This window comes from Argentina silus (assembly GCF_951799395.1).
Source record: "Argentina silus genome assembly, chromosome: X".
NCBI classification, from domain to species: domain Eukaryota; kingdom Metazoa; phylum Chordata; class Actinopteri; order Argentiniformes; family Argentinidae; genus Argentina; species Argentina silus.
Genome location: NC_139653.1, coordinates 13,196,152 through 13,218,612, shown reverse-complemented (window position 1 = coordinate 13,218,612; position 22,461 = coordinate 13,196,152). Strand labels below are relative to the sequence as shown.

General features: G+C 40.8%; 2 protein-coding genes across 2 annotated transcripts in view; both read right to left on the bottom strand.

Annotated features, from left to right (window-relative positions):
- col21a1 (collagen, type XXI, alpha 1) overlaps positions 1 to 333 on the bottom strand; it is a gene marked incomplete at its 5' end in the record, with an annotated part of 33,904 nt that extends 33,571 nt beyond the window's left edge. Inside the window, one exon of the mRNA XM_083696391.1 lies at positions 234 to 333. Coding sequence (XP_083552517.1) covers positions 234 to 333 — 100 coding nt within the window. The remainder of the gene's footprint in view (positions 1 to 233) is intronic.
- Positions 334 to 7,857: 7,524 nt separating this feature from the next.
- On the bottom strand, positions 7,858 to 22,461 carry LOC310822493 (uncharacterized protein; the record flags this gene model as incomplete). Its single annotated transcript, XM_083694842.1, has 26 exons — positions 7,858 to 8,063; positions 8,539 to 8,616; positions 9,077 to 9,167; positions 10,094 to 10,270; positions 10,945 to 11,091; positions 11,280 to 11,312; positions 11,416 to 11,460; positions 13,749 to 13,784; positions 13,871 to 13,942; positions 14,105 to 14,158; positions 14,247 to 14,300; positions 14,404 to 14,457; positions 14,544 to 14,588; positions 14,903 to 14,956; positions 15,419 to 15,472; positions 15,575 to 15,628; positions 15,725 to 15,778; positions 15,963 to 16,016; positions 16,112 to 16,165; positions 16,267 to 16,320; positions 19,155 to 19,208; positions 19,334 to 19,429; positions 19,528 to 19,605; positions 19,766 to 20,159; positions 21,370 to 21,493; positions 22,383 to 22,461. 26 exons carry the CDS (start codon positions 22,459 to 22,461, stop codon positions 7,858 to 7,860), a joined length of 2,295 nt encoding a protein of 764 aa, XP_083550968.1.

Here is a 22,461-nt window from a genome sequence, read left to right as displayed (position 1 = left end):
TGTTATAAATGTCTATTATTTCAAATGAACTAAATGAAATGTTAGCTGATGATCTTCAATAAGCAGTAAAGGCCATTGAGTCGGAAGGAATGAAGTTATATTGATATACCTTTGTCAATTGTGTACACATAGAGAGCCACAACATCCATTCAGTATATTGTATAAATGATAAATAATGGACAACATGCATTGAAAATGTGTCAACATAATGATGAAGACAGAAGCGCTCTTACTCAATCTCATGTCCTCATCTTGTGCTGTACAAAACAAGTGAAGGAGCATGAAGCACACACACCGAAAGACACAATGCATGGATCTGGTTTTGCAACTCATGATGCTGAGGTACCAAGCTCCAATTTTGCACCTAAAGGGAAAGGGAAACACATGCATTGCATTGCTGAGATGTCCTCACATTGACATCAGTTAATATGACCAGATAACTACAGACAACTCATAGAAAACATACTTGAGTGGCATATATCTTGAATATTGAAAGTAAACTTTTATGGCAATTGATGAAGAGGCATTTCATTGCATTTGTTTATTGCAAACAACATAGCAACTTACAGTGTAGATTAGGTCCATGCTAGTGATGCTAGTGAGCATGAAAGATGGAAGTGCATTCTAAACTGTGCGTACTGAAGTGGTAACCTGAGATTGCAGATGAAACGATGCACTGAAGATTAATTTACTGTACGGAACTCAGAATCATTCATGGAAAGTCATAGTGAGACTACTGTACTTGGAATACAGTGTGTGTGTGTGTGTGTGTGTGTGTGTGTGTGTGTGTGTGTGTGTGTGTGTGTGTGTGTGTTTGTGTGTGTGTGTGTGTGTGTGTGTGTGTGTGTGTGTGTGTGTGTCTGTCTGTCTGTCTGTCTATCTGTCTGTCTGTCTGAAGACTTTTGATCAGACTTTGTTTCCCTCTGGCTGCTTAGTAGCTTGTATTTTATTGCAGTTTCCAGCAAGTCAAAGTAAAAAACTGCAGACATTATAAAAAGAAGCAGCCATAAATGAGGAACAGATATGCTCCACAGAAGGCATTTGTGGAAGGAAGAGAGGGAGGATGTTTGATCAGCTCAGTCCATCTCTCTGATCAATATAAGGCTATGGATTGCCCTAAGACAATAACAGGACTTGGATAGGTACATTTTACAATGACCGAGATCTAACCCTTGCCCACCATGTGTAGCTGTGCAGGCAGTGTGTTGTCGCAGCCATAACATGACTGTGTTTTTCCACTCTCTGACCCAGGATTTGAGGCACAGTTCAATGAGGCGCTGAGCCGAACTGCCATGGTAAAGCCGGTCATTTACTCCAATGCTCTCCCCAACTAGATCACTGGGGGAGGTAGCTGGAAAGCCCCACCGTAAACACAGGCCAGTCGGCATGGCTTTTCCCTCTATTGACTTTCCCCAAAAACTGGATATTTCTACATCACTCTGCTCAACCCACATGGAATTCATTTACATCGTCAGACAGTGAAATTCCAGCTCTGGACAGTGACCAAACACATGTCATGATGAAGGGAAAGTAAGCTACCTTTGTCCCAGAGTGAAAATAACACTGATTGTGATTTGACGACGCAGTAATGCAACATTACACTAGTACGTTGAGGGTTGATGGAGTATGCTAAACATGAGAATGCAAGCAGGATGCAGAAAATGCATTAAAAACTAAAACTACCAGTGCACTTGTTTTGAAGGTCAGTGCCTTTCACCATATGGCACTTTGCACTATGACCCAGTCATTGACCTTTGACATTATTGGGGCAGTGCAGACACTTTATGGCTCTCTCCACCTTGGTGAAGATGACGGAATGGCAGGGCTGTAATACCGGTGTGCAATGCAATAAAACACCCCCCTTCAAAACAAGAATTAAACAAATAGATTAAGTCATACATTTTGTATCTAAAACATGACATCCAAATCCTTTGGGAATTTGGAGCTGAGTTATATTCCTCTGGTTTGTAGCGATACTTATGAAAAGATTTATGTCAGGCCTAATGGGTTTGGTCCAGCTGGACGTGGGAGTCAGGAAGCCAGTGTTGAACAGCTGATTCCTCCCACTTTTCCAGATAAGGTGTTACCAATAGCATTAACCTTTTAGCGGTTTTGACGGAAAACACGAAAATATGCAAATACTAGATAATGGATTTTCTGGTTTTGTCTTTGATTAAATGTTCTGCTATATCGAACAAGTCATATTTTGGGATAAAACCTTTAAGATTTAGTTATATATGGTTAGAACTACATATATATCTGTTTGATGCACTTTTTAGTATGTTATGTACTTTCCAGATTAGCACCTGCAGTCTTTAATCACTACATTTGATATCGCAACCATTGCATGTAGTACTAAATTGCTTTAAATAGTGCAATAAAAAAGTTGTTCCATCCCAAAATCAACAACTGCTGTTCAGCATGTACAAAAACCTTGCCAACATAAGGGGAAAATTAATTGCTGCCAAGTTCTTCAGGCACTAAGGGAAAAGCCAAAACATTATATCAGCTCTCCCCTGAAATCAATTCAAATAATCAAAACTATAAACCCATATCATCACAGAGGACTGCACCACATGCAATCTGGGAGGGGTATCCACTATAGTTGTCCAACATGTTCCTATTTTAGACTGAGAAGTTTCACATTTGGGATTACCCAGCTTTTGTTTCATATAAAACTGTCACACCTGCGGAAAACCATGAAAATAATTCATGCAAGCTCCAAGTTTTGGTATCTTTTGTACGGATTCCCCCCCCCCCAAAAAAAAATAAGTTTATGAGATGAGTCGAGCGCCCAGCAGTTCAGTTAAATAATTCCATTCATTCTTTGCATATGACAGTGGCACAAACAAGGGACTGATAACTGCTCCTAATGTCTTCAGTATGCTTCTACTGCAGCACTGATTCTAGGAATCTACACAATACTACAGTATCTGGTATACTATCTGACATTGATATACATAGAAACACAGTCACATAGCTGCCTCGGATTTTCTGTCATGTGTTTCATTAAAGTTCATTGCTGTTCATTGCAACCAAAACATCTGCACCTCAACAGCAGTTCTTTCTGAAAGGCAAAAACTTAAACTAGAAAAAACTACAGTATACAGTATGCCCTCTGCATCATGCAATCAAATGATAAACCCTTTCCAATAACAATATTTGTTTCATAATTTCAGAGAGAAACATTCTGTAGAAAACAATCCAAAATAAAAACACTACAAGCACATTACTAATCAAACTCTTGTTGCAGACCCGAACAGCAAATAAATTCCACATGCAAAATCCAAGAGGTAAGTGGAGTCCAAGCCCTCACCTTCTCATTGATGCCCTATGGCCATAGCTGTGCCGAGCTTTGGGCTGAATAAGCTGGGTTTGGGGAAGCTTCAGCACTGCAAATGTTCTGAATGTGAGTGAGAGCCTGCCCTCTCCATCCACTTTCCAGCCACGCTCTCTCTCTCTCTCTCTCTCTCGCTCTCTCCCACTCTCTCTCTCTCTCTGGCCTGCAGCCACTCTCAATTACCAAGGGTGGAAAGAGAGGCAGATAAGGAGAGCCTGAAATACTGAAAGAGACAGCCCCTTTCTGTCAGTGCAGGGGGAAAATAATAGTAACAAGGACAGCATCCTTCCAAGTGTTGAGGATTTGGATTATGTATGGTGGCTTTGGTATAAACAGAGAGTATGGAGGGTTCCTGGAAGCAGAACCAGCACTAGATAAGGCTGCATGATTTCACATACTCAGAACTTCAGGCTTGGCAACTGGCATATCAGTCTGTCAGAGTTTCTGTGAAATGTTATGAGTCACTGTGCTGCGGCTCAGTCCCAGTGATGCCATCGCCATCTCACCTTTATGTGCTCATTCTACTAACTTACCAACAGGAGCAGCAGATCATGTTCTAGCTACTGTACAAGTCTATGAATGAGGTCCTAAAATCTACTATGGTGCTGTTCCTCTTGCATCTGAAACTCATCTAGAAAGTAGAGCCAAATCTGATATACAGTAAATTGAGAATGTAGAATGAGTTTTATAGTATCTGAACTTTACAGCGGGCTGCACCATAGTACATCTACTAATGAGAGGCTCTGTGTTAATGAATGGCTATCTGCAGACACAACTCCAATATACAAACTGAAATATACAGCTCACTTTACCTATGGTGTCTCAGAGACTAAAGATTCCATATAACATACTGTAGAATATGAAATGCTGTTGTTCTGATGTTGTATAAGAAAGCAATTGCCAAACATGATCGGCAAAAAAAAGTACAAATAAAATCTTCTTGCTGCTTCGTTGCAATGTTGATGACGGAATTTTACTTTTACCTGCAAGCTACCTCTAGTTGTAAAGTAATAGAACACAGTGGTAGCCTGGAAAAACGTGATGGGCCAGGAGAGTGGTCCATCAAAAGTATATTGCCCTTGAAAATATACTTAGAAATAATAATTCACTGGTGTTTCAGATGGAAGGTTCACCTGCATAAATCAAAGATGGATCATGAAATTAATGGGTGGAAATAAATCACTTTATATCAGGTATTTTTCTACTGTTTCTAGTTCCCAATGTATAACTGTATGGTCTGTGCATTATACTGTGTGACAACTGAAATAATAATATTAATACATAATATATACCATAACATAACATATTTAATAATAATCTAAAGGTGGAGGGTGCATTTTTCAAGACTTCACAGCTGCAAAGGCCCCAAAGAGAATGTTTAACTACTTTGTCTAATATATGGTCAACAATGATACTTATAAATTATACAACTCTATTGGAGGACTGATATCATATTTAGTGGCAAAAACATTACATATAAATACAATTTCTCATTTCAGTATTTCAGGCTTGAGTGGTATCCCTCATATTTGCAGGTGTGTTCACCTCTAGGAAAGCATCTGATTAAATGTACAGGTGGGATTGACTAACCATAGTCTTACACAGGATTCAGCTTCTTCACATAAGGACGTCTCCATCACCTCCACATCATCACCCACATCCTGAAGGGAAACACAGGAAACTAACGAGCAATGTTGTTACAAGGATCAATCTTACATTCATCAAAGATGCATGCAGTACACCCATCAGGCATGGTGCTTTGAAACACTCCAATGCCACAGCATTTCTTTCCAAAGTTCATTCGACTTGAAGCTTGTTCTGAACTCAAACAGCAGAGACTTCTTGAATCAGGCCTGAGAGACTCTGTGTCTCAGCACACCCTTGTGGTGCAAGCTCACCTGCTGACAACTGTCTGGCAATTGACTTCCACGCTTGACGAATGGCTAATCTGAGCTTTACATGGCTGTGATGGATGAGTTCAAAACAGGAACACCTGGAAAACTTCATGTCGCTATTTTGAAATGTACAGTTGCACTCCTCAGCATGAGTGTGTTCTGTCCAGTTTGGAGGCCACAGTGAGAGGGAGGAAAGGGAAAGAGAGGACCGCTGGGATGTGAGGGCCTCTCTTGTTCACTGAACGTTTACTCGTTTACTGCTAAACAAATCTACCTACGGGTACAAATAAAGTAACCTGAACCTGAACATAAAAAAATAAGTGAACATTTGTGAAAGCAATACACATGTAAAATGGTCACGACAACATACTCTACAACTACATACATCATACGTACATGGTCACATTCAGCATGTTTGATTTGTAAATAATCATACAAAGCCCAAAATAAATACCCTGATCGTATAGTCAGGGTCCTATATTCCTACACACTAGGGCTGCCTCAGTAGGGACAATACCCCTAGCACCCTCTCCCCCACTTATGATGAATTCATTATTATAAATACAATATAATTTTCATTGTTTACTCAAAAAAATCACTTTGGAGTCCTTTATGGAGTTTGTTGAGACAGTCCTTCATGGTTAACTAAGGACAAAATAAAGCATGCCATTCCCTTTACATCCCTCTTTACATAGATCTTTACCTTTACCCTCACTTTGAACCTTGACATAACAAACAGACACTCTTTCTGTTGGCAGGGGAGACCGGTCGAGCGGTAATGATTTATAATTGAATGCAATAAACAGCAAATTAAAATTATCACTTGTGCGGTTTGCCACAAAGATTAGTTTGATGCGTTGCTGAGGCGAGTGATTAGGCTGACAGAGACTCTGACGTGGAATAATAAGACTTTCCATGGAGAGAATTGGCTAGAACATCCTCTGTGGGAACAACACAGAGCACAACACAGAGCACAGCACAGAGCACAGGATGCTGCAGCCACAGATGGGGTGTCATCAGGAGAGTGTGGGAGAAGGGGATGGCCACCTAGGTGGGTCTCTGACGGGGGAAAACTCACAGACAGGAGCCAGGAAACAGACTGTAAAGAGGTACATGGAGAGCCTCTCCTGTGTGTTCCTCCAAGGACCTGTTCTCTGTCTCCACTAGACCTGTTATGTGGAACAGATAATAGGGTAACATAACAACCCCATGTGTATGTTAAACTCAGCAAAGACAGTTTCTGAAACAAATAAGGAGTGAGTGGGCCTATTCACAGTATATTAGCATTGGGGGTTCTCAACTGTTTCTTTTGTCTTTACTGGTATCTGTGATCCCTGTATAGATTGCTTCTGTGGGCAAAAAAAACAGGTTATCTTTCCTTATATTCTACAAGGCAATACAGTCTATTATGTAAATCAGTAAGGATTAGGGTTAGGGTTAGGGTTAGGGTTAAATTCTGTGTGATCTCCTTGACCCTGTCCAACACAATTTGCTGATCAATTGCTGATCAATGCTACAAACCATTGTTTTCATAGCTAGTAAGATAATTCATAATTGCAAAATAATGCAAGCTACAGTAAGCTAAAGTTGACATGCTGAGTGCAATGAATTCCCGTGAAAAATAATCTGGTAAAATGTGGAAGAGTGAGCATATACTTGATAACTGTAACATGACAAATTGGTCTAAAACAGATTTCACAACAATAGCACATCAGATGTACGGCACAGTACATACTGAATAATATTCAAACACGAGGCACATTGTAAACCTATGGCGGTTTGGGTGTTTTCATTCATGTTCATAGATTCATAGTAATGTGTTTCTAATTAAAGGTACAGTATGTAAGCAAACATGTTGTGAAATATACAAGCAGTGATAGATCATTTCCTTACAGAATATAAATAAAGAGCACAGGGATCATAAAGTCTACTACAAGGCAAATGCCTCAAACTACAATATACAGTGTAAACATGCATTAACTGTCTATAACTGAAATACAAATAAAACATTACCAAAATTTTTATTCTTCTTTAAATTCAACATTTATGTTACAGATATTTCCATTACACTTCGTCTTTTTGTTGGCTTGCACCAGGGTTGGGATCAGTTCCATTTCAATTCTGTCAGTTGAGGAGGTGAATTTATAAAATGTGAACGATAAAGGACCAGTTATACAACGATATAGGACCAGTTATATTGAGACAACTTGCCCAAGAAAGAAGCAGTGAAGCACAGTCGGTATGGTAACACAAGGGATCGATTTTTTTTTACTTTTATTATAAAGAACAGTAATATTTGAAGACAACTTGGATTCATATGAGATCAGTTTAAATAAAACATGTCAAACAACAATTATGATTTGTATATTATTTTTTACATATTAATGTCTTTTTCAAATGAACCGTGGAAATGAAGTGTTGTTTTATGGCCAACGTCCCTAGAGCAGATTTTCAGAGACAGTCAGGGTGTACTGTGTCTCAGTCTTTCAGGGTGGAGATTGCAGGCATATTTACACTGAAGCATTTAATGTATATTAAGGTATACATATATTTCCTCACCCCCTTCACCCATTCACCATCCACAATGCACTACTGACTTTGTGAAAAGTTTCCTTTTTGCTTCTAAGGGCGTCTTCTCAACCTCTGGGGTGCCTGCTGAGGTGTTCCGTTGGTTGTGGCGTTGAGCATAGCACACCCAGAGGTCAAACAGACGCCTGGAACTCCTATCAGTCCTGGGTGACCCCTTAGTCCACGGCGGCCTACATGGCCTCTCTCGCCCTGCTGTCCTGGTGTGCCATTGAAGACCCTGCCAGATCTTCCACGTTGACCTGGTCAATGAGGGAGGACAATCAGTAAATAGTGGTTTCAGAATAATTGTACCTATAAATACAGCTCTGAGATTTTCATACAGTATGGAAATCCAGGGCTAGTTTCCCAGACACAGATAAGTCCTAGTCCTGGACTTAAGTCCATATTTAATGGGGAATCTACAATGAAAGTGCCTTCTAGTCCAGTAGTAGAATTAATCTGTGTCCAGGAAACCAACCTCCCAATGTCAAGCGTATCGCATAAATAAGATATTCTCTATTGCATTAACATATATATCATGTATAACTATAATTGCCCCTCCAGCTATCAAAGCTGATCCTGTGCAAAACATTATCTATTATTGTTATCATGATAACAATTTCACTGGGATACAGGGCCAGTTAAGACTACCATTTGATCATCTCTTTTGATGTGCTGTAAACGAGGGCCTAGTTATTGAGACATTAAACGATACAAAATGAATGGTGATGTTACCCTTTGGTCCCTGGTCTCCGATGTAGCCAGGTAGACCATGGCCCTTCGCTCCTTTGTCCCCGTGTTCTCCTTGACCACCTGGGAAGCAGACACAATGTTCTCACAAAAGATACAACAATACAACAACTCATGCCAACCCTAAATAGTATGCCTGGGGAAATGAGCTGGTACACAAGAACACGCTGTTCATGTTGATTAACGACCATGTGTGTTACTGAGATCATCGTTGAATAAATGTATAAAATGGCTTGTAAATATTCTTCGATTTCATTGGCTTGGCTGGGGAATGTACCATAAGTGTGACGTCATGCTAAGCCCTATAATACATTCAAATTCACCATGAGAATACACGCAATGCCATTGGTTGACTAGGTGTTAACTAGTAACTATCTGTTTGTTACAGTGTTTTTCTTTGATAATGCAGTCAAAATAAGCACAAGCTAAACTTTGCTACATTAACAATATTGTTTACTTTTTATTAAAAAATTACTGTTGCACTACACATTCGTCTTGGCAGTAATGCTTATGTATTTCTCACCTTGTGGTCCTTGTCTGCCTGCGTCTCCAGCCTCCCCGTAGAATCCTGGTTGTCCTACCTCTCCATCAACACCATCAATACCAGGGTCACCCTGAAATCACAACACAAATCAAATCAAATCAAATGTTATTTGTCACGTCCATCGCATTCAGCTGTAATTGACATAGTGAAATGCATTGGGATCTTGCTCGACGCTCAACTACAACAGTCAGCAACAACCAACAATTCAACACACACACTTAGATACTACAGGCTGTTGCCCTTTATGACCAAGATCCACATCAAATTCACTTTTGGCAGGCTTTGTATATTTGTTTGCATGAACACAGATTTTGGTAACACTTACTGTAGATGATTTTCAATCATCTTACTGTTCACATTCCAGTGTCAAAACATTGTACTGCTACATCAAAAATAACTGGTTGGTTATTGAAAGTCACAACAAGGTGCTTGACAGCCATGATTAAATATAGTGGTGTATTTTTATACACATTTGTGGCTTCATGAACTTTAATCAGCCTGAGAGGCTCTGTGGTGAACGTTAGGGGAACCTGACTAGGGTCTGTCCTGCATATTAAATGTGGAAAAGGCTTTCCACTGCTGGAATGGGGGGTGATCCCCTCCAAGAACCATTCAACACAGAGCAAGTGCCTCGTCTGTGACTTCTTATTTGTCTTCACGGGGACGTGGAAAGTCTTAATGTTTTCATTCCAACCTATACTGCCAAATACTTCAGCTCCCTCACTCCAGGCGCTTGCAATATGTAAGAATTTTACTTGGCCAGGGAGATACAGTAACAAATAACGTATGGAGCATGTACTTCAACAGTGTTCCAGAGCTGAAGGCTTTTAAGTGTAATGAGGCTTAAAGGAATACTTTTGTAATCTGCTTTATCCAAGCAGGATTTGTGTTTGGTTGTTTTATAAAGAGAATTATAAAAATCAGTGGAAATATTCCATAACAGGCAGGCATTCAGGCGATACTGTATCACAATAATCCTTAACATGTAGAACTCACAGGAGGTCCTGGGGGTCCCTTTTGTCCTGGGGGACCAGGAGCACCCATGGGCACATCCCCGTGGAGTGGGCACACAGCAGCACATGTCCTCTTCACAGAGTTTGCAAAAGTGGACATCTGTTCCAGTACCACTTTCTTGCAGACCTCAATCACGTGTTGAGCGGGGAGGGTCGGACCCTGTGGAACAAATCATTACCACATCCATCACTGGAGGTGACCCAACTGTGGGACATGCAATATGGAATATTAGAGGACAGGGCAAGGCCAACCAGCGGCGGCGGCCCTCTGAAAAGAAATGGGTGGTAAACACAGCCAACAATATTTCGTTAGGCTCATTATGGATTTACAGCCATACAAAATGAAACCCTTGCTGTGAGTCTCAAAAAAACAACACTAATGAGAAACCATTTGCAAGCATTCTTGACACCACAATTGTTACCTCACATTGTACATGCCGATCACTATAATATGACTCTTATACCTGTTATGATGATTTAAGGGTGTCGTATCTCTTAAAACACAGAAGATGATTTTCAGTATATTGAAATGCAGGTTGAATATGGTGTCTTGTTTTGTTCAATAATATCACAGCTTGTACAAATGTACAAAGCAGCCAGAAATCAGCCAGGCCCCCTTATCACAGACTGGGGTTCTTTGGTGAGTCATCCATTGCATGTGTGACTTTGTGCTTTACTAGGTGAGTCACAGCTGAGTAAAGGTAATACTGGCTCCATCTTTTTTTCCACATCTAATCCAGACAGTCAATAAATACTTTATTTCAAACATTTGTGTGGCACTCAACACAAAGCTAGTGACCTTTCAATTTTGAACATGGCACTCTCAGTACTTACTGGTGGCCCTGGCGGCCCCTGAAATCCTACTGGTCCCCCGTCGCCCCGGACACCCTTGGTTCCAACTGGGCCTGAGCGACCAGGCTCGCCCCCTGGGCCACGCTTCCCCTGACCTCCCTGGGGACCCTGCTCACCCCTATCTCCAACCTACACCACAGACACAGCAGCACCGGACTTCAGAAAACATTCAAAACATATTGGTAGGCTGTGTAGAATAACACAACCATCACTGAAATGTATTTTCAACAACATTGTGTCCCTCATTTTGTATTCTGCCATTGTACTGTACACTGTACACTGATAAGGCATCACAAAACAATAAAAGCACATCTCACCTCGCCTCTTGGGCCCTTCTCTCCTTTTATTCCCTTTGATAAGAAAGTAAACCCAGGGTGAGTATGAAACAGATAACTTGTATACTTTTCAAATTAAAATAGATTCAATTCACTCATAATAACAGTATTTAATTACCTTTTCACCGTTGACACCCTGGATTCCCTGACCCCCTGTCCCCCCCTGTAAGATACAATTGAAAATCACATCATTAGAATGTCATGGCATATTTGACTTATTATGTATGTCTGAACATGGAGTCCCCATGGATTGAAACACAAGACGGCATATGTTCTTATTACTGCCTTTGACTCGACAGTTATTCACATGATCCGAGGACAAGTCTCTCACATCCATTAATCGTCACTACTCTTTGATGGCCCATAATGCTTTCCCATTTACCCCTTTTCTCGTTCAGGGGCAGGATGTGTGTGCTCAATGTGTCCCCAGAGCCCCTGGCCTCTCTTTTGATGTATGGCAAACGTCAAATGAACATGTACGGTACTTCAGAACCAAGCAACCACTCCATTTTGTAGAGGACCGGTGTACAGTATGTATGTTCCAACATCCTCTATATTTTCCACAGTAGGTAGGTCGTTATCTGTCGTTATATCTGACTCCCTTCCAGTCTTACAAACAATTAGATTAATTGCAAAGTTATTTAAATCTCATTGACAGTAATTCCATTAATCTCACAGAGAGATACTTCAATAAAAAGCTAATTAAGCATTACTGAGAATGCGTGGGTAGTAGTCAATAGGGGATTAGCACTGCTAGGCAGTTTGAGATAAACAAATAGATGAAGGCCTATATGTAAAAGAAGCAAATGCATAATACACATTATTTTTCTTATGTAACCAATGGCATTTCAAACATATTGATTTAGTGATCTAAATAAAATCATTGATGCATTCTTTACTTCATTTTTCCGTTTTAGGGTTTTTACAGTCAGCATGAAAAGCTTGTCAAATAGGTCTATTTTTGACTTGATAGCTGACATTGGAAAGAGAACAGAGAAGTTTTAACTCACACACACTTTGTAGTCTGACGCCACTATGAGCCAACTAGAAATGTGGCCAAAATGGAGTGTGCTTTAAGCAGTGGGGTGTGTCTCAGACCAGACAGGATCACACTTTAAAAACATGTTGAAAGTCAGATGTTTGTATCAGAAGTTCTCTGCATCCGGGTTCTTTTCAGTCTGCTTTGCATGAGTGAATATCATTCAACGCCACAAAAACATTCACCTCCATGGTCTCTGATACCTACTGTAAAGTGCTAAATTGAGTGTAGTCTACCGGGCACATGTGATTGAGAGGTGTCTCTAAAAACGTTAGAAGGCCTACTGTAAACACCAAGACCAGGTCCTCAGGGGCAGTTTAGCACCCATGTTGACCTCAGGTACAGGTAGAGAGAAAGAATACAGTGAGAGAGCAGGTGTTTTCAGAGCCAGTACTGCCCTGAAAGGTGCCATTAAAGAATCAAAGAGGACAGCCAGTTAAGAGAACTAAGTGAATTATCCACATGTTTGTTCCACCTCCTCCATGGGGATGGACGTGGGGTTCAGTGACAGATGACTCTGGTGTAGTAGACGTGGGGTTCAGTGACAGATGACTCTGGTGTAGTAGACGTGGGGTTCAGTGACAGTAAGCTACAGAGGCTCTATACTGACACATGAAACCCCGATGGAGCAGTAACCTGAACATCATGACTGCTACATAAACCAACCAAAAATGCAATGAATGGAAACAATAGTATACCTAGTGTGCATGCAGATCTGTACAATGTCTAGTATTGCATGACCTTGCCATGGCTGCATTATGCATACAGTTAACAGTAGCCTCATGTTCATACTGTATCATAAGCCCATACTGGTTCATTTTGAGAAGCCGTGCTCTTATGTAACATGCTGAAGGACCTTGTCAGAACACTCCATTATCCCCATGGATACAACAATGGTATTGATAGCTTTGAGATCATAACAATGTGATGACACTGCTGTGTCATGTAGGTGACCACTTGAGGTTGTAAATGAATGTTATACGCTGGTAAAGTGGAACATCATTGGAGACATCCAAACAACCGTGCAACGCTGTAACACTGACATGATAATGCAGATGTTTGGCTGTCAAACTTGATCCCACTGAAATAAAATTGACTAATGTTAATTATCATCCCAGAAATGGAGTTAATGAACTGCTCAGGTTAGAAGATTAATTTTCAAAAATGTTATTCAGCTATATTAGCGACTCATCATGTGAGCTACCAGTACACGTCTCCAATATCAACAAAAACAAAAATGTTTTATCACCCCCCAAAAAACCCCGTATATTATGATGCAATCACTTTACCGGTGTATAAACTGCACTTTACTGGTAATGTTCTGAACATCATTTGAGCCCCAGTTCAGAAGTCAGTATAGAATTCCCTACATTTTGCTATTCTAGACTAAATAACTGAATAGAGTTCATTACCTTAGGGCCTGGTCTGCCAGCTAATCCCACATGTCCCTGTGGAGATTTAACATGTTTTAGTGTTTTGGAGAGAATTAACTTGTATTTCAAAGAGTTTACGAAGATTCATCCGGAACACTCACGGTAGGTCCTGGGGGCCCAATAAATCCCGGTCTTCCTGGCTTTGCTGTGGAACCCTTATAACCTCTTGGGCCCTGGAGAGAGTAACATTTCTTAAACCCATCTGAAATTTTCTGGACACCAGCTATCTGATTGCAAATGATTGTGCATAGGCAGTGCTAGACAAGGGTGAATAAATTAAACGTTAATTTTAAGTTAATTAAAAGTGTGATATGAAGATGTGAAAGACTACTCACAGTTCGTCCTTGAGGACCCATTTCCCCTGGTTGCCCCAGGGCTCCTTTCTCTCCCTGTTGAGTGTAAAACCATACAAATTTAACATTAACAGATCTGACTGACAGAAAATGATTTTCCGTTTACAACAGGTGATTATATTACCATGTTTCCGAGCTGTCCACTTCTACCCTCTGGGCCCTGAGCTCCTTGATAAGCCTGTATGGGTTAGGGTTAGGGATAATGCCACATATCAGATACAGCCACACAAGGTCACAGCCCTAAACAACAACTTAATGGATCTGAGATAACGTGAATTTACCTCAATTCCTGGATCCCCATCTCTCCCTGGCAAACCAGGATCTCCAATAATACCCTGTGAACATGTCATCATTACTAAACGTTGTTTACCCATTTCTGACACTTTATTGAACAACTGTTATTTATCCAGACAGAACTCACCTTTTGTCCAATGGTGCCAAATCTCCCTGTTCCTCCTTGGGTACCCTGGTGTTGAAAAACAATTATTCATGATTAAAGTAAGACTCTTCATGTCACTGATTTTTTACATGTCCTTGCCTTAGTTTTCTTTCCAAGTGCAGGCAACTTGGGTTATATCACTGATATACAGTACAGCAGTTACGTTTGATAAAGTAATACATACACACATACAGTAAATGCAGTAAATGCATTGCAATTTAATTTGTCTAGGTTTTCGAACATTCTGCATAGTATGTGTATGCTGGAGGCGAATAATATAAAACTGAGGAAATATTCGTACATCTAGAACAGAGTAATGAGTGATGATGTGTCATACATACAGGTGACCCCTTCATTCCAGCATCTCCTGTCTCTCCAGGATCACCCACAATACCCTGTCAAAACACAGAAAATCATCTTGAGACACTTTTTCGAAATATTAGAAATGCAATAGGCTGTACAGCGATTTTATAGTGGAACCTACAATAATTTATAATAAAGCCATTAAACCAAGAATAGGCCCTTTCAGCTCAGCTGACCAGCAGACTGCCCTGTCTCTAGATCACCACAAGTTCTCATCATGTTGTGTTGCTATGGTGTGAACCTTCCCCTCAAAACTCATCCCAAAGCCACAGCTACTAATGTTGTTAGTGAAGAGCACATGTGTGCCAAAACATAGCTCTATTCCACTGTGGGCTGCACCACATAAAAAAATGATTCATTTGTTCTTTATGCATGCATGAGACGTTCTGGAGGTGGCAGACACTGAATTTAAGAGTGGCCAATGAGATTTGAATTCATTGTGATAGCAGATGGGGTTTCATCTGAACGCTTATGGACAGCTTAATATACTGTACCTGCTTTCCTTGCGGCCCAGCAGCCCCGTCAGCTCCAGACGCCCCCTCTTCTCCCTAAAAACAAGAATACACATACAGTATGATAAGATCAAACTTTACATAATCCATTGGAGTTTTAACATGGAGAATTAAGACTAAGGAATAGAATATCATTACCTTCACTCCCTGGTACCCTGGAATTCCTTCATATCCTGTTTCACCTTCAGGACCCTTCAGGGAGACAAATACATTAGTCATGGATTACATCATCAATCACACCAATCACATTAGGGATTAATCAATAAAGTGTGTTTAAAATAAATGTACCACTTCTCCTGGCTCCCCGGTCTCCCCCAAGTCTCCAGGTGACCCCCAAACTCCCTGTAATCGTAGTCATGATATCCATATCAAATCCTCTTAAACATCAATCAAACAGTTCAGCAAAACAGCAGTGAACATAAGTAAGCAATGTTGTTAAATTGGCTGCTTATGCTGCAATTATATTGACAGTTCTACTGAAATCCTATGATTTGAGGATGTGTATGTAATTACCATAACCACGTACCTTGAAGCCTGCAGCCCCGCTTAATCCTTTCAGACCTTGAGGACCTCTGTCACCCTAAAACGCAGCAGCCCATTAAATTAACACTAATCTGTAAGCCGACACCACAGATGAAGGTGTAAAAATATTATGATCTGTGTTTGATGGATTACCACTTGGCCATGAAGTCCTCTAATTCCCTGCTCTCCTTTCTCTCCTTCAGTGCCCTGAGGGACACATGTTGTGAACAGTTTTAAAGAGTTCTGCAAACACAGACCAAACACTCTGTAACTGGACCAGCAGAGGTAGCTGTAAGAGCAGGTCTTACCTTAGGGCCTGTCTCACCAACGTGGCCATAGTCACCTGTGTGTCCCATGCTACCCTGCAGCAGAAGGAAAAAGTTTGAATTAGTTACACACCGCAAGAAACTTGGGCTGCATCTCAATAGTCTAATACTCCTTCTCTAATCTTTGTATGTATCTGCACTGATCTGAAAGCATAGGACAGGTGATATCAATATGCAAGATGCTTTACCAGAAATTAGCTTTCACCTGTCCAGTTCTTTCAGGTCAGTGCAGATGGAGGAAAGAGACATGGAAAGAGATTCGGTCTAGTTATAAGAGGTCTCTGAGTGAGCACTGCTCACATCTACTGTAACACAACATCAGTAGGTTAATCCGTTGTTCATGAAGTCTGTATCTGTTTAAATTCTACAAGCATGGCACACATCACAATAATAATTACTGTGAATATAAAGAAAATGTATGCCATTACAACTAGATACTATTATGATAGAAGAGTGAATACAGAACATCAATAGATACCTTGCTGACAAAAATTAAACCTAGGACTTGTGGATTGGACAAAGGAAAATGTGTATCCAAGGACTTTGAGAGACTAAGCATGCAAATGCAGTGCATTAGGTATGGTACAGAATCATTAACTACATGTAAATGATATTAACGAACTACAGCAGCCCATTGTCGTACAGTTGTCTTAGCCATTAGAATGTGCCCCTGATTGATATTAGACGGAGCAGACATTGAAGCAATTTGTTTGGAAACTGTCAAATGTGTGGGTATAGTATTTAATTGTGGCCTTTAACAGTCAAATCATTTGATATTATCATAACAATCATAACATTCCCATAGAAGGGCATATGTTTACAAAAAGATAAAATCTGAATTTGGGCTGTTATGGGATCCTACTCTAATTGTAAATTGTGACTCTTATTAGATGTAAAGAGACCTATAATCTTAGTGATATTAGTGGGGGAAACAGCATATTCATGGGCGAAACAGTGTAACAGTGTATTCATGAGCCTTGAGGAGAGATTGTTTTTGGGGTAAATGGGAGAACTTTTCTACTTACACAAATGCCCACTTCTTTACTAATGCAGAACAATGTATTTACCATTGAATTGAGGTTATTCCATTGAGTCAACCAACACCTTTGAACAAGACCAACAGCACTCCATGGTACCAGTTTATTTAACCATCTCACCACAGACCGCTATATGCACAGTCAGCTGGTAGGAGGCTAACCTCTCAGATGACGGTTTATCCAGAGGCATGACCGTGAACTTAACTGCGTTTTTAAAGCGATCAGTGTGTGGCAAGCAGAGAAGGACCACCCACTGCCGCAGATGGACAGTTCATATATTGGAGCCCTCCTTCGACGCCAGCGGCGGTGGCAGTAAACATGGTTGTGCTCTGTGATTCGCACACTGGCAAGGGGTCAGGTCTCCACTGAGTCACACAAGACAGATGTTCACCCCCAACCGAGCTCCAGCAACAGTGCATTCCCCCTGTCCTGTATGACCTGATGTATGACAACAAATTTAAAGTGTGTGTGTGTGTGTGTGTGTGTGTGTGTGTGTGTGTGTGTGTGTGTGTGTGTGTGTGTGTGTGTGTGTGTGTGTGTGTGTGTGTTGCGGGCAGTCTGTGTCATTTTCATCCAGGGAATTCAGCCAAAAGGGCATGTTAAAAGAAAGCCAACAACTCATTTCTCATGTACAAGACAATCATCTGTCTTTAAAGACCTACTGCAGCAGCATACTATTGGGCACATGCTCTCTGTTCTCTGGGTTGTGTTTAAAAGACATTAAGCTTTCCTCCAACATACCACTGAGAACTGGAACTACATCAAAGAGGTAAATTAGTCACAACTCTCAAATGGAAATAATAATGTCTACCACTGCCTGAAGCATACAAACATGGTTATGTTCGCATAGTCAAATGTATACATGTAATTGGATCCTCATGCAGTATGTCATGTCCTTTAATTAAACATTGCCCTCTGTGCTGGACGGCTCTCAGTCTAAACCTAATTTTAAAGAGGTTCTCAACTGTTCTCAACTCTCTCCAGTCTTCTGACAATGACAGAGCTCTAGTCTTCCTGTAGAGAATTTAGGACTTACAGGACTATAAGTAGGTGGGGTCATACATTTTTGGCCAATTGTAAGATTATTAAAACTGTCTGAACCCAGTATAGAAACACTTCAAATGTATCTTTCAGCAGTCTAAAGACACTTCTGCTATCACTTCTATCTCAGATCAGTCCTTCTTGGCTCCAACAGCGATACATATGGCCCTCAGTGTTCAAAACATGAGCAAGGCCCCTGTGTTTACCATCGCTAGGCGGTCCTGCTTTCAGCCCTGTTTCCATCATGCCGTCTCTCACTTATGCTTCCATTAACATTTTCCACAACTTCACTCCTGTCTCGCAGGCAGGCAGGGGTTTTCCAATTTCATTCACTTAGTTCAGTTTAACTTTTTACAATGTGCCTCTGCTGTCAATCTAGTGGCTACAGCCCAACATGTATGTACCTTCTGTCTTGTATCAACAAAGACATGTGATTGCCAAATATTCCAGGATGTCAGATAAAAAGGCTGGCGGTGGCTATGGGCAGGGGTGGGCTCAAGATGAGCGTCTTGCCCACCCAATAAAAAGTTATGATTTTTTTTTTTTTCTGAATTGTTGATATTCCGGGGGCGTGTTTGAATGTTTCATCTCATATTTGTATTTACTGTAGGTCCATATACTATGTCTATCTATTTAGCGCTGCCCATAGCCACCCCCCCCCACCCACCCATACAAAATCAATGGCCTTTCCAAGGTGTTGGTTCTGGTGCCGGGCCTGGTCAGACACCACCAAAAACATTTACCCTTATTAAACACAACACTGCAGTGAGATGTTTAGTGTAATGTCCATACCCAGTTCCCCAGCTTTCCTGGCTCTCCTGTATTGCCTGGGAGCCCTCTGTGACCCTGCAGATGGAGACATGCAGCCCTGGGTTAACAAATCTGTGTGTGTAAAGGGGGGCAAAGAGAGCATGGCTCTCAGTTCATGACTCTAAGCACTGGTACAGTACTGTATGGGTTCATTGGGTCACCTTTGGTCCTGGGGATCCCTGAATGCCAGGCTGTCCATTCATACACTTACAGGTCGCCCTCCCTGCTGTTAGGCCAATCTCAGCATACCCTCCACACTGCAGTGGGAGAGAATTAGAGAACATGCTTAAATATATATAGATATTTCACACTGAGGTACAGTAAATTAACCTCTGACAAATGACAGACAGCTCACCACACTTGAGAGCTCACAGCAGCCCTCTGAGTATGCCTGCTCTGGGTCACAGGACACGTCCATCTGCTGCAAGTCCACCTGCAATGGCACAGGCCATCACAGTGTATATCAACATTAAGTATTCATGATGAATGAATGTTGCTGTTTTAGTCATGATAATTCCTTAGTATAACTACAAAATAGAACAGTGGGATAGGGCATGACTAGCTCTGCTCTACGACCTACAGTATGGACTTACGGAGACAGATCGGTCACCCACAGCCCTCTTCACGATGGAGGTGTACCCTTGGCGGATGACTGGTCTGGGTTCATCAATGGGCTCCACGCTGACCTCCTCGCAGTCAATCAGCAGCTTCACCTGGCTGCCCTTGACACTCAGCGCCAGCTTGTGCCACTCTCCGTCGAAGAGCTTCGCCACCCTCTGGAAGGTGCGCAGCATCTGTGTGCCGTGGGGACTTGTGTAGAAGAAGTCCAGAGAGTATGTGTTGCCCTGGAAACGAAGGCCCACTTGTTCCCGTCCCTCTGGGTCGCTGACCTGCCACAGGTTCCAAGACCTCTTGGCCGTGTCCTTAGTCACCTTAAATGTGGCAATGATGGAGTAGTCGGAGGGCAGGCCGTCTGGGTACACATCGCTGTAGCACGACAATAATAAGGGATTAGGAGGCACTGAATAATTCAAATTGAGTGATCATTTCTTCATGTAGAATAAGCACAGGCTTTTTGTAGTGCTAAGAAATAACATGATCAAACTTTGCAGAGTAAAAGAAACAGAACTATGCAATCTTAAAGTGTCATAACATTTTCTACTGCTCTCTGTGGATGAAAACCAGAGTTGTTTTCAAGAGTCACCCTCATTGAAAACTGAAGCTCAATGAAACTATGGTTAATTATTAAAATAATAATGGGTCTGGTGCACAACCTTCTTTTATCCATTTCTCTCTTGGTGGCTTTTGGTCAAAGCAAATCTTTCTTGTTTTCTTTTTGAAGCTGTACTTTGACATTGCTGATCATTCTTTGTTCCCATTATTTGTATTTTTCAGGAAGGCACTTTCCCCACTAAATATAAACAGTGTTTATTTGTCAGGCAGTGCAGTTCAATGAGGTTAAACGAGGTTCATTGAGGACAGCTTTGCTGGCCACAATAGAGAGGGGAAAGACCAAACTGACCAAATAGACCAAACAGATTGGCTACTGCTGCTCTGTCCATCCCAGGCAGCAATGAGTGACATGCGGCATAAAAAAAAAACAAATAAACATGTGTGTGTGCCAACAAAGTGGGGGGCGAAGTAATCCTCTAATCCAATGTAATAATTGTGTCATTATTTCCATACTGGGTGTTATAACTACTCATCATCTATATTACCATCCACATACTGTATCATTAGGTTAATTAACAAATAAGTTTAAGTACCCATAAATCTATTGTGATGAATGAAAGAAATGCTGCTGGTGTTCTATCCATTTAAATATTAAGTGATGAGGCAAGGCTTTGGATGTTCCGTGCCGGAGAGGAAATCAAATTTGTGTTTGAAAGTGGGCATAATTATACTGACTGTAAAAGCGATGGAAAACCCATTGGCAAAGAAGTATATAAGAAACATTGAGCCATATAATACACACTGCTATAGATCTCCAAGTTGGGGTGTGTGGCACTAGATCATGTTTATAGTTCACATGCTAGGAAACTCTTAACATAAACATGTTTTTTCACCGTCAGTGAGGAATGACACATAATAAGTCTGTGTGTTTTACCACATATTGAAGGAGGTAGATCAGGTCTACAGTATAATTTGAGATCATGAATATGCAGTTCTATTTTGCTTCATCCTATGCATGCAGTACCTCATGGTCTTCCGTAGGTGGATGGAGGGGTTGACTCGGTAGGCTACTGCATCAGGTTCAGATCCATTCACTCTCCTCACTCCTCTAGACTCAGACACACGGAACTCCTGCAGCAGGTCAAAACCTCACAGCGAAAAGACAGCTCAGTTTTACAGTAATGTGATGTTGGTAGTGCTGAACAATGAATGTTAAGGATATTGATGCATTCTAGATATTGTACAAAAATATATTATAGAAAATTCCACTCAATAAGCAGCTCAGCTTGGATGGTCATGTGAAGGTACTAGATAAGGGAATGAAGCAAACAGTCTCTAGCAAAATATGATCTATCAAACTTTGGTTTCTATTTCTTGTATTCATGATACTAGCATCATGTCAGATGTGGTTTTCTGCTCATGTTTTGTGAAATTGTTAGTTGTGTAACCTGTTTTCATTTGCAAGAACAACTCTACCACAAGAACAATGGAATTATTCATTAAAATGTAATTACAGTTGGCACTAAATTACTTCAGTTTACTTTCATAATAATGAACAATAACTATTGAGGTCAACTAATTAGTAAGTGACATCTGAGTGACATCAGTGCCTTTTTCCCTCTGAGGTTTTAAAAGTGTCAGATGTATCAACATCACTGACAACAAGACATCAAAATTACATGACTTTGAAAATTATGGTACAAGCTGATTTAGCAAAAAAAACAACAACTAAAAAACCGAGAGGGTATAGGTGTGTTTAACTGTATCCTGGGAGGGCTATCATTTTATAAGCCAGGGTTGACATCTGGTGGTCATGTAGAGGTACAAAATTGACTGATGTTGCAATGCTACCTTGCAAAGATATAATATTCATCATCATGTTCCAATCTGTCATCTTCCAATTGTCACAATACAGCTATAGATATACACAGTCTTGAGAATAGCTGATTTCATGGAGTGCGTCATCATCTCAACCATCATTGTTGTTAGACCCTAAATATATATATAGAAGAGCATTTGTACATGTATGAAACTTACTTGGTAATTCCTGGCATTTGGTAAATCCAAAGATGGCTAGAAGAACTGGGATAACCAGCATCTCTTTCAAGGCTGGCAT